Source organism: Teleopsis dalmanni, chromosome 1 (genome assembly GCF_002237135.1).
Source record: "Teleopsis dalmanni isolate 2A chromosome 1, ASM223713v2, whole genome shotgun sequence".
Taxonomy (NCBI): Eukaryota; Metazoa; Arthropoda; class Insecta; order Diptera; family Diopsidae; genus Teleopsis; species Teleopsis dalmanni.
Window position 1 is genome coordinate 201,086,505 of NC_051846.1, and position 18,306 is coordinate 201,104,810.

Here is an 18,306-nt window from a genome sequence, read left to right on the forward strand (position 1 = left end):
AGCTGGTTTATGATTTCGTTCTAATATAAACACAGCAAGTAAATTTGTTAATAAAACCTTTAAAACACAGCAAATTAACCAAATTCCAGAAAAATGTGCGAACATAACAGTTAAGTACGGCTTTGGGTCAATTGGTTAAGGAGTGCTAACTCTGAGCTTCAAATTTGGCAGGGCACGAGACCGATTTCTGGTACTTGCAGTCTCAAAAAAAATTATTTATGAATAATTAAATACAAGGTTTATTTTCAAGATCGCTGATGATGGGTATTTGGCAATACTCGAAACAGCAGCTCTAGTTCACTACTTTTTGAAAAGCTCTTTATAAAATAAATAAGAAATAATTCTGAGATCAGTGATAATGGGTATTTAGTAATACTCACCACAGCGGTATGATCAGTAAAAAATTCAAGTAAATAAAAATATTAAAAAAAATTTTTTTGTTGTTGCAATTTTGTTGTCATTTGTTGAGAGGTTGTTCGATAAAAAATCTCTCTATTGAAAACAATAGTTTATATTGGATATGTAGATACGTTATACCGATAGTATAAAATAGAAAAAGTTTTTCAAGAAGTTTTCATTTGGTACTTCCTCAAAAGTACTTTTGTATACTTTAAATTTTCTGGGCACGGTTAATCTCAAACACTGAATTTTCCACCATATCTGAAAATGTACCAATAGAACTCGAGGTTAAAAGCCGGAAGTGGCGTTGGATTGGACACGCACTCCGTACAGACAATACCGCCATTTTGAAAACCGCCTTTGTTTTCCCAAATTTTCCCAAGGAAATAATAATAATATTTTGAGATTCAAGTGGAATAATATTCATAGACTATTTGGAAAAAGGAAAAAGAATATCAGACTACTATTGCATATTATTGGATCGATTGGATAAGAAAATCAAGAAAAAACCACCACATCAATAAAAACCATGACAAAATGAAATCAATTACGGTACGAATTGATTCCTCACCCACCGTATTCTCCAGATATGGCTCCCAGTGAATATTACCTGTGTCCAAACTTGGCTTCAAGGTGGTTCCAGGGAACGAGATTGAAGTGGAATGGGAAGCTGAGCTATATTTTTGGTGACTTGATAAATCGTATTAATGAAAAGGTATCCAAATGTTAGACTGAGTGTATCGATATAAAAGGGGACTATATTGAAGCATAAAATATAATTTTCTAAAAAAAAAAATGCGTTTTTATTACTTAGGTCGGATAGTACTTAGACCCAGGCAGTTGGTTCCAGTTTGGCGTGAAATTGACGTCAACAAAAAATTGAGGGTGAAAAAAGAAAAATATGAACAAAAAGCACAAAAGTAATTTAAGAAAGTAATAATAATGTTAACAATAATAACAATAATAATAATAATAGTGCGACTGGGATCTATAAAAAATCTAAAGCGACTGACTCAGAATGGGCGACTTTTAGGTCAGTGTCTGACTCCATGTTAGGAGGGGCTGGACGATATACCTGGTAGTAGGTATAAAATACCACCTCGTGTACTACGAGATCGGATAACCCCACCGCGTCGGGATCGCATAACACTCGCGTGCAGGATTTGGTACCTGGGTCCTGTTCGACAAGTATGCCACAGAACAACAGAAATAGAACATCTTTGCAGTCCGGTGAACAGCATATACATTCCGATATAGCTCTCACCGTGGCTGGCAGACCACGACAGCGCAGAAAATGGACTAAGACTATACTATATACTATGAAGATTTATAACGCGCCTACTTTATAGCTACAAACAATGAAAGAGATATGACACCATATCGAACTACACTATATACAATATTCGTTGGGCACCATCCAGACTATAATGTATCGGAACAGCGACTAGCGGATCAAGTACGGGTTATTCATAGAAACAAGTTTATACCAGAATCAAGACGAAACGCTATCAAAGAATTGGTAACAGTAGTTAGTAATGATCAATCGACAGAAAGTGCAGAAAATTAGCAAGTGCAATTTGAATCAACTAATACTTCTACAAGCATATGTACATGTACCTGGAACACGTAATAATGTAAATACGATAGAAGTGGAAAATGAACAACCACCTCCTGCTTTAAATGTAAATTTAATTGATGTCGATGAAACCACGGATCAGCAGGAAGATGTAAGTAATGAACAAATTAGACTTAGAAGTAATCAGCATAGCTTAAATGAGATTTTTGAACAACAATTTGACATTTACAGTAACCTTAACCCTCTTTTAAGGCCACGCATTCCGAAAATTAATACTAATAAAAAGCTAAGTTTTCTTATTGAAACACTTAACAATGATGCGATCCTGACAAAATTGAACAATGTGAGCACTTTGCAAGAATTACATACTATTGTATATGTATCAGCTATAACAATTGCTACTACAATGGGATGCAAGATAGGACAACCCAGAGAAGGATCACGAAGAGCTACAATTTATGGAAATAAGAGTAATACGCTACGAATAACAAATATTAAAATTGATCATTTAAGAGGAAACTTAGAAAGAATAAATTATAGGATGGATGGATGTAAAAGAATGTAAAGAACAACTAATAATTGACCAAATAATATTGGAACAAGCAGCTAAGAAAAATAGAAATCTGCACATGTGTTTTATTGATTACATGAAGGCTTTCGTTAGTATCCCGCATAGTTGGCTGATTGAAGTCCTGAATATATACGGTATTCATTCAACTATTGTTAAATTTCTTGAACACAACATGACGAGATGGCGAACAAACATAGAAATGTTCGCTCAAAATGGAGTTATACGAACAGATGAAATAAGTATTCGACAAGGAATTTTTTAGGGTGACTGCCTGTCAGCCTTGTGGTTTTGTATGGCGCTCAATCCGCTAAGTAATTTCTTAAGGAACACAAAGTATGGCTTCAAAATTAAAGGTAATTCTCGAGAATGTAAAATAAATCATCTCATGTATATGGATGATTTAAAGATATATGCTTCGACGCGAGAAACCTTAGATAAGCTTATTAAAATAGTCGAGAACTTCAGTAATGACATTAAAATGAAGTTTGGCATTGAAAAATGCAAAAAATTCAGCATGGTTTGTGGAAAAATCGTTAAATTCGAAAATTTTAAGCAAAACGAATCGATTATTAAAGACATGGAAGAAGACGAACTGTACAAATATCTTGGTGTATCTCAAAGCAGAAGAATAGCACACAAAGCTGTAAAAGATAGAGTATATAGTGAATTTAAAGGACGTATTCATAAGATAGCCGAAACAAATCTGCAGGGTAAATGTTTGATAAAAGCCATCAATACTTTTGCTATTCCCATTCTGACTTATTGTTTCGGAATAATACAATGGACAACGACTGAAATACAAGCGATGCAGCGAAAAATACGAACTATGCTCACAGAATACAAATTCCACCATCCAAAGTTATGTTGTGAGCGAATGACTATGCCTAGAAAGGAAGGAGGTAGAGGCCTTATTGATCTGCAAGAACTACATGACAATCAAATTATATCAATGAGAGAATATTTTTTAAAGAATGCAGAAAATGATATCTTGTTTAAAATTTCAACCGAAGCAGACAAGCATTACACACCATTAAATTTGGAAGGAACTTTTGATAGAAAAGCACAAGATCGGCAGTATAAAGAGCAAGCTTGGGCAATCAAACCGCTACATGGAAGATATTATAGATCCATTAACGCCGACAATGTCGATAAAATTATGTCGCACAAATGGCTTACATGTGGAACACTATTTGCTGAAACTGAGGCATTCATGATTGCAATACAGGACCAAGTAATTCCGACAAAAAATTACTGCAAATCTATAATGTCATAATGACCCTTCGCTAATTAGTGATAAATGTCGGCAATGTGGAGAACAAACGAAAACTGTGGATCACATACTGGCAGGATGTACATGTTTAGCACAAAGAGAATACACAAAGAGACACAATAATGTGGTTAATATTTTACATAAGCAAATATGCAATAAATATAGACTTATTGATAGAGAAAATGTTCCATACTAAAAGTATACACCACAAGCAGTATATGATAATCCAGACGTAAAAATTTATTATGATCGAACTATTTATTCCGATTACACGAGGTTTCCCAATAGACCAGATATAACTATTGTTGATAAAAGACGTCGAGAAGGACTCTTTATTGATATTGCAATACCAATGATCAAAAACATGGATAAGACTTATTTTGAGAAATGTAGTCGATATGCAGAATTAGCTGTGGAAACAAAACGTAATTGGAACCTAAACAATATTAAAATTCTTCCAAATTATAATTAGTGCTGAAGGTGTAACGCCAAAAAGTTTATTGTCCCATATTCGAAGACTTGAATTAAACCAGCGAATTAATCATGACATACAGAAAAGTGTTATAATTGATTCCTGTCATATTACTCGCAAATTTTTAAATATTAATTAATTTGAAATACCTCTCAAATACTAGTTAAAATTGTTTAAATAAATATATAGATGATGTGTTATATTTTGTACTGGCTTAGGCCACCAAAACTTACCAAAAACCCATTAAGGAGAATTAAATAAAAATAATAATAATAATAATAATAACAATAATAATGATAATAATGATAACAACAATAACAATAATAATGATAACAATAATAATAATAACAGCAATAACAATAATAACAACAATAACAATGATAACGACAATAATAATAGTAATAATAATAATAATAGTAATAATAATAATAATAGTAATAATAATAATAATAGTAATAATAATAATAGTAATAATAATAATAAAAGTAATAATAATAATATTACAAGTGGTCCTTACTCGAAAAAGATGATGATTTGTGTTGAAAATATGATTCAGTCCCAGAAACACTGGATCGGATGGATTATCTACAGCTATTCTGTAATGACGTCAAAGGTGTACCTAAACAGGTACAATGCTGTATCTGAGGTAATCCCGCAAAATCTTGCATTCAATCATATGTTAATCTCTGAGAATTGCCCGATTTAACAGTACATACCAAATGCGGTATTGGAAAACACACATTTTTGTATGTAATGGTTGAAAGAAGGAATGGTTTATCTTACCTAATTGATATTGAGCAGAAGTATGCAGAAAAGATGAACAACTACATACAACTTGCTCGGGAAATCAAAGAAATTTGAAGACTTGAGTGAGTTGTTGTGCCGATAATACTATCAGTCACTGCTATTATATCCAAAACTTTCAAACACTCAATGGACATATGCTTGAACTCTCCGAACTGTTAATAGATACTATGTAGAAATATGTCTTTAAGAGGATCAAAATAATATAACAGGTGTAGAACATGGACTACACTTCAAGAGGTCATAAATTACCTATTGCTTGGCACTCGAAATTATGTGAATCCTAGCATTAACACCCACTAAGATGTGAAATTCAATTAATAATAATAATCTTTTTGAACTATATATATAAAGTGTCATTCATCCTTCAACAATTGTCACTGAACTGCCAAGTCAAGAGACCTTACAAAACTAAACGATGCCATAAAGATAAAAATCATATGAATATAGATCGACGTACATACACACTGTAAAAAAATATGATACGATATTTACATAATTTGATTATTTTATCAATCTACTTATTAATTCTAATTAATCTTCTAGTTTTTTTTTGTAAATTGCTTAGATCTATTTGTACATTTAACTACTTAACTAGATTTCAATTTTTTAATATATATATATATATACATATACATACTTTTATATATATACAATATAAATTTAAATATATATGCTATATATGTATATATATATATAAATAAGCACCAAAAATATCACAGACATTAATTAAATAAATCTACATAATTACAACAGCGACTGCCGACAATGATACTATTTAAAACAATGTTGAGACTTACATACATGATGTTCGTACAGCACGCCGTTTTTTTAATGCAGATTTTTCTGAGTGTATTATGTTCTTAGAATATAATTGTAGTAAGGTTCGGTGGTTCCGTTTTGCAGCTGTTGCGATTATTTTGGGGCATATTGATGGCGCCACTACAACTGCTATTTTCCGATGAACCATTACTATATATATCGTTACTTTTTTCAGCCCGATGCTTTTTTTCCTGAAGTAACATTTCTGCTGTGTTAAGTGAAGAATCTGCAACTTCATTTATAATCTCTTTCAGCATCGATAATGTTGATTCACTTGTTTCACTTGAATCACTTGATACCTCTTCCGAACTGTGAGACGAATTTGACGTGGTCGATTCATTTGGCTCTTTTTCACATATCGCAGGTATCAATGAATTTGTTTTGCTGGTACCACCAGAACCAATTGCTAAATTCATTTCTGAATCGGACGGTGATGTAACAAACAAAGGTCCAAAAATAGAATTTAAATTTAAGGAGTGACTCAATGTTCTCCACGAATTGAACATAATTGATTTTATATGCTCAAACGTCTCAAAATCATATACAGAACGTGCAGTATTTGTTAGATCGAATGGTTCTAAACGATATAATAAAAATAATTATTGTTTTTGATAAGAGAAATTAGATGTTATTAGAATTTACCTATAGAAAATAGAAAAATAGAAAACAGTACTTAAATAATATTATACATATCAATGTTATTACCACACTAGTTTAAACAATCAGTTTTCTATAATTTATAAGATAAAAGATAAAAGAAATAAAAGATAATAAAAAAAAAATTTACTCGAACTCCCACACGGTCATAATACAATATATGATATAATATAATATCTCTATGTTGAAGCTATTTGAGCTAGTACACTTGAGCACTTTTATTCTTTATTAACTCGAGGTATCTTCAAAACCCGTCTTTATTATACGTATTATATTATATACGATATAATATATACATATGAATACGTATATTAAAACATTGCAGTTTTCTACTATGCGTGAACGCTTTAGAATTATATTATATATGGAGTAAATCTTGAATTACCTTCAATACACAAAACTTTCCACTGGTGCATGTCATTCTTTGATGATTTGGCTTGGCGACATACTTCAACCGGTAACAATCCAGCGGTTCTTACAGATATTGCATATTTCCCATACCTAGACGTAAACAAGAGTAAAACAATAAAATTTTGAAAAAAATTTTACATATGATCATATAAACTGAAAACCGATATTTTTGACAGCTCGATAAAGCGAAATCGAAAATAAAAAAAAATTATTGATTTAAACATTTTTATCTATGATTTGACATCCAGACCTCCTGTCGCCCAATTTTGGCAGATTGTAGCTCCGTGACTCTCATGGGTCCATATCCACCTTAGTGGTTATAAACCTATGTCCTCAGTGCATCGCCAGTACATTCAGGTATGTCAAGAGTTCCAGCCGGGTAGTTGTTCCACATATTAAGATGGTACCCCCGCTACAACTCCAACACATATATGTATATATATATAATTACTTTATAACGACTAAACCGATAGTTGTCCAAACATGTATGAATGCTTCTATATATGAGAAAATTGGTGTATGCAACAAGTATATAAACTTACTCAAATTTATAGTAGTAGTCTAAAAATCCAAGAAATAATTCTCCAATCGTTTGTGTATTTTCTGATTGGAACGAGCAACCTATGTCCTCATTCATGTCCACGTTTCCAAAATCATGAATGCGCAACTTTTATAGGAATATTTTTTTTTTTTAACTTGTTGAAGTATTAAGTAAATATACTTACGAAGGTAAATTTCTCTGGGTATAAGTCATGCAAGCATGGTAAGATGATGGGTTTCACCCCACATTGCAAGTAATTTATCACCATTAGTGCCAGAGAATAGCTAGAGATTGTCATATTTTTAGCATTGTTTATATTATGATATTGAGCCCACAACTTTGTCACCAACACCAGAGGTCGCACACGCCAATCAACTGAGATGATATATTATTATTATCATATATACACACTTATTATTTATACACCTTCACTTACTTAGTGAATAACTGTAGAGTAGATGTGTATTTTTTATACCAACAGAATTATTGAAATTGAGGTCCACTTCATAATCGTTTTGCTTTTGCTTGAAACGCAAGATAGGTACTTTGGCCTCAATTAAGTTAAATTTTTCAAATTCATCTGAAAAATCAATTAAAAATATATATTATATATGTGATTAAGTTAAGATGATGGTTGTTCTTTACCCTCCTCTTCTTCTAGGCACTTTTTCAGTAGCTGTAAATTTACCAGAGCATCTACGCGTGTATCTTGATTTGCTGGAGCTCGTGCTACCAGACACATATCAACATCTGAAATATCTGAACCAAAACCTGATATGGTAGAGCCCACTAAATACAATCCATAGCGAGGATAGGTAGTCTAAAAAAATTATATAAATATAGAAGTTTATGGATGTAAATAATGGAATTCGAATTTGCACCCACTTTCATCTTAAGTTTGATTAAGATATAGATATAGCGCCATAAACGCATTTTTTCCACAAATGTTTCTCGAGTCTGTTGGCATTCAGCAAATTTAGCCCATATTTGACGTGACAACAAATCATATTTAGAATTTTTTAGCAAGCATTCCGGTTCCTGTTTAACTTCTACTAGATGGGCGCGTGCCATATAACGATCAGATGGTGCATAAACCATTTCATGCTCATTGTTCACTAAGCTCATTATTGTAGGCTTGGGCCGTGCTTGGGAAGGAATGTGTTGTATTGACGTCAAAATCTGAGTTGTCGATATAATACGAATATCAGTAGAAAAGGTTTTAATGGATTTTCGTGAAGAATTTGGACGTTCTTGCTGCACGTTAGCATGTGCTAATTGCTGCTTTTCCGACAACTCTTGCTGTTGGTCCTGAGTCGATGTAGAACTACTGAAATATTATTAAAATATTAGGTACCTCTCTTATCTGAAATATATATTAAATATATAATTACACATACCTCATTTTTGTAGACTCTAATGTCAATGTATCACTTGTTGTGGAAATGGACGATAAAGATGAACTACGATCCAATTTATTGTCTGCCTCTTGTGAACGTGGAGAAGGTAGAGGTGTTGTTATTGACCCAGTTGATACAGTTGGCGGGACTACATTTGGAACAGTTGGTGGATACATCATATTACCAGCTGAAGAACTCCAGTTTCTATTGGTTATATTTATGCTATGATCACTCGAGGCGTAAATAACGTGGGCCGGCGAGTATGACTCATCATAATAACCAGCGTGATAGTTTAGCATCGGCATAACAGAATTCGTGTAGTATTGATGATGTACGTTAGTTACATGTTGACGTCTGTCTACGTGTTGCTGATGGTGGTGATGATGGTAATAGCTCGGATGCACAACACACATTTTATCACTTTCCTTACGACACTGGGTCTGCATTTTCATAGAATGTGTACTCCTCTGCATTGAATCTTGATTGTGTAGAGAATTTAACGACGCAGATGTGGAGTTAGACTTGGGTGATGGCATTGAATAATTCAACGGCTGGAAATCATTAGACTCGCAATTGTTATTGATATTGCGATTAGACCGTTTTTGTTCGACGGATAAATTAGGTCTAATGCTAACACCAGCAGTATTGGTTGTTGCTGCATCCAATTGTGCACAATTTAAAAATTTAGATGACATGGAGTTGGGGGAATTTATATACATGTTGCTTGCTGACTTCAGTGGGCTTCTGGAATGCGATTTCATTACGTTAGACATATTGTTTGCTATGTATCCATCCGTGCTCACATATGTCAAATTATTAAAATTCTGGTGCTGTGTATTCGGTGTTGGTGTTGTACCCCCAGAATTATGTTGGTAATTATTATAATGATTATTATAATGATTTTGATTGTTATAATGATGACGTTGTTGGTGACGAAATGTCTTTGTTGATAATGTCTCAATGGCAGAATTAGTATGAGATCTGAACTTATAATGCGACTGGCGTCGATATGAAATGACTTTCGTTGTACTAGATGTCGCTGATGAACTTGATGAAATGGAACCAGTATTGGTTGTACGTTTGGAATGTGGTTGCAGGATAGTTGTATGCACGTTATGGTTGTGGTACTTTGGTGGATATCGCATTATGTAGTTATCCATTTTGTTCTCATTTGAATAATGCATTGGATTATGTTTACCATTATTATTTTTGTGTGCGGGATACTGGTGATGATGCGGCTGTGCCGAATAATTTGAATGTGGAAAATTTTGATAACGATGATGTTGGGTGTAGCTCTGTTGGCTATAACTTTTTTTATTATTTTCGGTAGTGGTGGTGGTCTCAACCAACATATCCTTTTGCAAAAATGAAGCAATCGTTAATTGCGACGGTTGGTGGTGATAATATGGGTATTGTTGGTACTGTTGACCATCGTTAGCAGAGTTTTGAGATTGTTGATACCGATTTGGCTTGTAGGTAGTGTTATTATTAGTATCAGTGATAATGGCTTGGCGTGTAGGTGGTTCTACAACGAATTTGATAGCATCATTAACTATTTCTACTTTATTCTGTTTGCTGCCAGTGATATCAGCACCAACTGAATGAAGGAAAGCTAACGAATATGTATTGGATGAATCTATAGATGAATCTAAACTACACGTACTTGCTGTTTTGGTTACTGAGTTTTCTGCAACAATAGCAGCAGTTGGAGTTGGTTTTCTAACTGTATCAGCGTATATATCCGGCACCTGTAACACTGCTTTATCTGTATTCGGTTTGGCAGGTTCAGTTGTTATTGAAGGCGTGGTAGTTACAATAATTGCATCTTTTGTGTCATTTGTTAAACGCGTTTCTACTTTTTTCTCGACAGTAGTAATTATATTGTTATTGGAGGGTATCGTTGCTATTGTCCCAACATTCTTGTTGTCTATTTCATTGTTTTGTGAAATTGTTGGAAGGGAAGTTTTATTTGAAACTTCAACTTTGATAGGTAGCTGACTCTGTAAGAAGGTTGTTTAGTTATTTTAAATATTTTTGTTTTTAGAAGGGTTTTCGAATAACAAAGAAAGAAATAAAGGACAAACACAAAAATTTATTTTTTTAATTTTATTGAAATTTGGCTGACCATACAACGCTGTTTCGAGTATTGCCAAGTATTTTTGTGTTTGTCCTTTATTTCTTTCTTTGTTATTCGAAAACCCTTCTAAAATTTAATAAAGCTTCTTTGTCCCTATACAAAGTAAGTCTAGCTTAACAGCAACACTAATACTTTATTCAAATATTTTTGTTTTTTATATTTACCTTATCGCTGTTATTACAATTGTTATTGTTGCTGCTAATAGGGTTAACCACTGTTGATTTCGCAGGTATTTCCCCATTTGTGTTAATACTTGCACTAACGATACTATGGGTATTACTATTTCTCCAGTATTTCTTTTTGTTGGGCTTTGGTTTAGCATTTGAATCCTGTTGATCTTGTTGCTGCATTTTATCTTTCTCTGCAACTACTGTTCCTACTCCAGTCGGTTGTTGCTGTGGATTTAACCTATTTTCAATACATAGTGGAGTAGTATTTGTACTCAACTGTGTTTGTGTGTCTAGTTTTGGACTAGATTTAGACTTCACAACAGTTGTCACATTTGCTGATTGCGACGGAACATTAAGAGTTCTGTTTTTAGGTACAACTGCGTTATTCTCAGTGTTGTACGGATGTGGATATTTTTTTCCACTCTTGCTGTCTTGGTTTTTCCCATTCAATTTTTCCGAGACACCTTGATTTTTATTCACTCTGATGTTATTATTATTGTTATTAGGCATATTTGTCCTGTTTACTGTAGTGTTACTGAAATGTTGCGATTGGTATGTATGATACTTTTTACGGTTGTAGCTGTGATGTGATTTCTTGTTCTTAATACTAATGCCAGTTTGACTTTTCTGACTCACTGGCTGTGAGTGAGCTTTGTTATTGATCGCATCGTCCGAACTTTTCTCAGCTGGGGACTCGATTTTAACTTGCGTTACTTTTATGTTAGTCAAAGTTAGTTGTTGCGCTGCATACAACTGTTGCTGACTGTTAACAATATTTGAAGCTATACTAACCATCTTAATATCGCTTGCTAACATTCTTCAGTTGATATTTCTTTAATTCAGTTCTTAAAATTTGATTGGGTTACTTATTATAAACACACTATATAGTTTCTCACTGATAAAAGTATTTAATAGATGTTGTTCAAAATACCTTCTTCTTGGGTGTTAAAAAATATTACGAACATAATACATGGTTTGGAGTCACCAACTAAACACGTTATTTAATTTTTTATTAATGTTTTCTAGTTATTTTTGCATTCCAGTTAGTTAATTTCTTTCTTCTTAGGCTTCAGTTGTTTATTTATTTTTTTTAAGAATTTATTTTCAATTTCTTAATGCGCTAGTTTAGTTTAATTGAAGCCTATTTTGAGTTGTTGTTCACTTGTACTCTTTTACTTAAATTGGGGAATGCGGCAAGGAACGAAAATTTCACTTAACAACTTTACGCCGCTTTATATGGGAATTATTGCATATCTGCAAATTATATATAAAGGAATTAATATATGATTATATATGCTGACTTTAATTTAAATGGTAATATATTATATCATAAAAAATATACAAAAAATTACAATAAATAAGTATAAAATTAAATATAAATATATATACAAAAAAAAAATAAAATTTGATTATTGTATATAAGTGTTAGAATAATGCCCCTGTTGGACAGAGACAACACTATTCAACAGGTAAGTCTTTTTTTTATATTATTTGGAACTACTTTAACCCATGAGTATTCGATAACTAAAGTTTCTTTTGTCTTTTTTATAACCCGAGGGGACTTGTATAATTGAATTGTAGTAGGTAAAGAGTGAAGTTGCGTGGGATAGAAAGGAATCACAGTTTAGGTGGATGCTAAGGAGTCTGAATTCTAAAGTCGATATTTAAGAAACTAGAACCAGTATAAACAAACATAATGATAATATTAGTCTTATAGATATATATATTACTAAAGTTTTTTTTACTAACGTATATAAACTTATAAACCTAAGCTGTTAGTTATAACTTCATAGTATTGTGAAACAAAATGAATCCACACTTTTTCAACTGGACATTTTAATTCTAAACAGTTATTGCTTTTATTGAATAAAGTGAGGTCTTCTTTTTATGTTAGTGTTAATAATGTTAGTAATTGAATACATATTTTTAACCCATTTTGGATCACCGTGTGGTACACCACATGACTAGTTTTTAATATTTTTTAATATTTAAAGAATACTTTATTTTTTTTAGGTAAAAAGAAAATGAGAATAATCTTTAAAATAAATATTAAACTTATCTCATATATTTAAAATTGTTTTATTTTACTATTTACTATAGAAATTTCACCGTAAAATTTCAACTCTGAAATTGCCTGGTACTTAATAGGTTAATGAAACCCATATTTTTTCGAAACAGATTTGAACTTATAATGAAGTTGAAGAATTAATAAAATTGTAAATCGTGAATTACTCGTTTTTTGAGACACTAAATCATAGATTTTGAGATAGTTATAGGTGCCTTTCCTTATGGCTGCATGGCTAGGTATATATGATACACGATTTTAAATATACTATTTATTGTGTTTAGTTAGTGTTAATTGTAAATGTGGGATTGTAATAATCGTGTGAGAAACAACTTAACAATTGTGTCTATGTTTATGTGGAATTATGAGGCGCTAATGGGAGGTATTTTTCATACCGCACTGATTGTAGAAACTTGATCTCAACTACGTCATAGCGTAAGATGACTAAAGCCAATTAAAAATGAAAATAATAATACCAAATGTGTAAAGGAAAAGCAAAAGAAGTGGCAGTCCATTAGAAGTGGCGGGAAGTCCCCACTGTTCTATAATTCGTTATGTAATCAAATTTTTTAAAGATTTGACTTAGAGCTATATCAAATTTAATTTAATTTAAGAAAATTTTATATAAATCAAAAGACACATGAAAGCAAATTGAAGGACTGCAATTAAATCCAAATAAATATAATATTCTTTATTTATCCAATAAACATTTCGTTCTAAAATATATATTCTTACCTTAGCTAATTCTCATAGTATGTAATAAATAACAGGATATAATACAATAATTTCGAAGGCGTTCACACACAATACCAGAATAAAACAAATTGTACGTCGTAGCCAGGATTAGTACAATCGAAATATAATTTTAATATATAACTCAAAAACAAAAAAAAACTTAAATTTGAAGGAAAAAATTAAATTTATTGGTAAAGGAGCATTTGATTGTAAAATTTTTTAAATTTACAACTTGAGTACGTGTGTACACATATACAGATATGTACATACATAGCATATATAATTCAAATTGTTTCTTTAATGTTTTTATTTTTTAATTTTATACATTAAACTAATTTATTTATATAGTTTATTTTGAGTGTAATAAGAATATAAGACTCCATATCCTTATATATGATTTTTATATTTATACTACGATATAATTAGTTTTGTTTCACATTAAATTAAAACAATACGTTGAGTTATTGTTTGAAAATAATAAAAAAATATTTGAAGATCAATTAACAAAAGGTTTTAATAATATATTCCGTTACAAATTTAAATAAAACAAAAAGCCATCTCTCCCACACACAGATGCGACAATGTATTTTCAACAAAATACAAAATGTTAAGTGACATATGGTATTCTGAAGTTGTTGTTGGCACATGAAACTTGGCAACACTGCGCAACCATTTTCACTTCATGGCGCAACAAAGCCGCCATCTTTTCGATATTTTACGGTTATTTAAAATTTATATTTCACAATTATAAAAAAAAAATAAATCTATATTATGTTGTTGATATTACAAACCTGTTTATATTTAATAAATTTTATTTTAATAAAACACATTTAAATATTATAAACTAGTTTGTTCTGTTCATTTTTATATGGAGACTTTTTAGTGAAATTGCACAATAAAAATAATTTAATATATCAAACGTTTGTTTTACGCCACACACACACAAAAACAAAATACATTTTCACAAAATAACTGCATTTAACTTCTTTTAATAGAAACACTCATATTTTTAAATAATATTTTAATAATCCAAACATGCTTGCACCACTAAATATTGTTTTCATTTTTAAATAATAAATTCTATTAATTACACCATCCAAACAAAAAAAAATTCACACAAAGCTAAACACACGCATCCTCCACGACAATACAATCGCGTCTGATCGATACTCTTTGCCCACTACAATTTCAAACTTCTTTTATTTCGATAGAGAAAGGGAGACCAATAGTTATCTTATAAGAAAGTAATTAAAAAGTGTAGGAAACAAAAACAAAACAGGAACAAAAACGGCGGCAATAACAACATTTTTGAATTGCTTCTTACATGGAATCTTGCGGCACCTCTAACGGTGTTCATTCCAATAATATAACATGACAAGTGCAAATTTTTTATAACTAAATTAAAATTAATATATAATTTAACTTACTTTTAATTCGCCTGTATTATTTTTGAATGTGTGATTTCGCAAATTATTTTCTTTTAATTTAGCCGATTTTCTATATTCTATATTTAATTTTCAATGTTCAAATTACTGTATAAACTAAACAGCGCTTATTTCATATATATATATTTTTCTCATTCACAACATAAAAGAAAAAAATATTCCTTTATATTATTTGCAGTTCAAAGCAATTTATAACAAATAAAAATCAACAAAATGCAATTTCCCGTCCTAAATCAATTGCTGATCATATTACTTTCACTGTACTCGGCTTAGTGCGAATTATGACTGATGTCTCCTTTCGCACCTATCCGACAAAGAGAAGAAAACAAACTTTTTTTTAATGCTGCCAATGAATTTGTGACAATAATTTTTTTACAAATTTAAAAATTTCAATGTTAACTATGTTGAATTAAAATATGTTGAACATATGCAGGTTAAAATATTATAAATCTTTTAGTCTTTATAAATAATAATTTTTAATATTTTATTTGTTAATTATCTGCTTGAATAAACATAATAAACATACTACCGCATATAATTTTGTAAATGTTGCTATCATTAAAAATAATTAAAAAATTACTTTTTAATTATAATAAACATTTTTTGTCCAATAAGAAGCAATTTATTTCGCAAGGAAAAGCGGTTAATAGTGAAAAATGTTCAAATCAAAAAATTTGATTTGTAATCAAGTTAATTCTTGGTCTGATCCTACAGCTGTCTGAGTGGTTTTCAGAAACATTTATTTATTTAGTTGTTAATATTTCACTACTGCAAAAACATTACCAAAAAAACATATTTTCTATTATATTCACAATAATAATAAAAATGGCCATAATTATGGATGTCACTGTATAAACAAAAATAAATAATTTTGGGAATTAAAAAAGAAATCAAAGAAATTATATATAGAAAGCCACTAGCAAAAACCTTTTTATTTTTTATAGTAAATTTTATTATCAAAACAAAATAAAGAAAATCATGAAAATTTCATTAGTATTAAGGTTAGTCACGAAAACTGGTTAAAGCCTTTTAATTTATTTTAATTTATTTACTGACTGTAAACTAAATATAAAAAAAATTTAAATTTACAAGATTGTTTAAATTTAATTCGAGCTAAGTAAAGTATTGAAATTCAGACTTTGTCGCAAAATAATAAATATTTAAACAGTTATTTTTCATACGTTTGTGTCAATAAACAAAATTTAATTGATTTTTACATTATTATTATAAGATATTTTTGTTGTTATGGTGTAACAATTTTACATTTTCACTCTGCACAGTTTGAGAAGCTGTAATGTACATTAATATATTTTTCGTAAATTTATTTTGTTTTACAACACTTGCGCCAGTCGGCATTTGACGTTTGACAATCAGCTGTTACCTTAACCTCTTGTTTTTTCATGCATTCGGACTGATTATATGTGGTTTTTTTGAAATATTAAAATTAATAAAACTTAAATGAAATTGTAATTAGTTTTCAAGAAGAAATGCTGATTTTACGCCAAAACAATAAATTGCGTGCATGCATAAATGCATCAAATAATAGATGCCTTGCTACGAAGGTGCAGCCAGCTGCACAGACCAATAACAATTCCGAATATACCGATGAACCACAATATCCAGAAATACAAGATGTTTCGTTTAAAGCACGTAAAGTTAGAGAAAAAGAAGATTGGTATAAAGAGATTGAAGAGGTACCAACTGTAGAAGAAAAGTTAATTAAAATAAATATGCCTCGTTACTATGGCTATAAGGTTTTTAAATTAACTGATGAAAAACTTCCATATAATTGCTTACCCGCTATACAACATTATACGAGAACTATTTTTGAAAGTGCCGACGAAAATATTGCACCGGAAGCACTGCAGAAAATCAATACATTTGTAGAAGCTGCTAAGAGTGATGTTCAAGATGCGTTAGAATTTGCCCATGAGTATTACAAGTAAAAAATTTCATAATATGTACTTAGCTCTAGTTTACCTTAATATGTTTATATTTTTGTAGGCATAAATATCCTAATACTTCTAACATAGATCCACAGGTGATGGAACGCACTTTTACGCAGCTCATCGTAGAACAAATTAATAGAGTACTTATAAATACGCTTGCAGCAGATATATCCTATTTAAATGAAGTTGATGTCGATTACAATCCAAGACACGAAGCCTTTTGGTTTGTTGGTGGCATAGATCCACCAAAGAATGTAGTTAAAAGTAAAAAAGGTCACTCTTGGCAAAAGGAAATGGCAAATGATTCCGTTGATCGTCCCATTCAGTACAATGGTACACCATATCTGGCGCTAAGACATAAATATCAATTGCCTACATTTAAAAGTGATATTGATTCTGAAAATATGGAATTAGCTAAAACAATACCACGTTTTAATTATGATCCACGCACCTTAGGTTTTGTGCCTGCCTATCAACATGGTATAAATGTGCCAGGTTTGTAAAAATTTTAAAATATTTCATAAAGTTTAAAATAATCAATAATTAAATAAAATATTTCATTTAGGATTTTGGCCTGGTGCTCGTAATGGTTTTGGTTGTATATCTTATCAGTCACGTGCGGTTATGAACATAAGACCGGCATCTTTCGGCGAAGTGGATTTCAAGGAAGCTTTGCATGCACATGGTATTCAAACGAGTTATGCTTGGCTACTAGCACAAGCTAATTATAATGGCTTTAATACATTCAGTGAACTAACCTATCCCATGAATACGCAAACAATTGTAACAAATGGAAAAGATTGGTCCTTCTATGAATATCAATTGAATACTTTATTAGTACATTCTCGACACATTGATGATAATCCAAGAGTTAACTTTTGTCGC

At 31.0% G+C, this 18,306-nt stretch overlaps 2 protein-coding genes across 5 annotated transcripts in view; one reads left to right on the forward strand and one right to left on the reverse strand.

Moving 5' to 3' along the window:
* Positions 1-5,864: 5,864 nt before the first annotated feature.
* LOC119671323 (poly(A) RNA polymerase gld-2 homolog B-like) lies at positions 5,865-15,791 on the reverse strand. Of its 4 annotated transcripts, none has more exons than XM_038081909.1 (11): positions 15,455-15,791; positions 11,222-12,481; positions 10,584-10,920; positions 8,921-10,517; positions 8,409-8,850; positions 8,169-8,343; positions 7,960-8,103; positions 7,708-7,898; positions 7,525-7,649; positions 6,957-7,072; positions 5,865-6,491 (listed from the first exon to the last, which is right to left on the reverse strand). In XM_038081909.1, the coding sequence occupies exons 2-11, from the start codon at positions 12,041-12,043 to the stop codon at positions 5,956-5,958; spliced, it is 4,485 nt and encodes a 1,494-aa protein (XP_037937837.1). In that variant the 5' UTR covers positions 12,044-12,481; positions 15,455-15,791; the 3' UTR covers positions 5,865-5,955. The 4 variants fall into 4 exon arrangements, with proteins under 4 accessions (XP_037937837.1, XP_037937836.1, XP_037937835.1 ...); XM_038081908.1 differs by having other exon boundaries at positions 8,921-10,532; XM_038081907.1 differs by having other exon boundaries at positions 8,409-8,847; positions 8,921-10,920.
* Positions 15,792-16,944: 1,153 nt separating this feature from the next.
* LOC119667057 (28S ribosomal protein S30, mitochondrial-like) overlaps positions 16,945-18,306 on the forward strand; it is a 2,568-nt gene continuing 1,206 nt past the window's right edge. Inside the window, exons 1-3 of the mRNA XM_038076340.1 lie at positions 16,945-17,414; positions 17,477-17,916; positions 17,987-18,301. Coding sequence (XP_037932268.1) covers positions 16,960-17,414; positions 17,477-17,916; positions 17,987-18,301 — 1,210 coding nt within the window. The 5' untranslated portion in view covers positions 16,945-16,959. The remainder of the gene's footprint in view (positions 17,415-17,476; positions 17,917-17,986; positions 18,302-18,306) is intronic.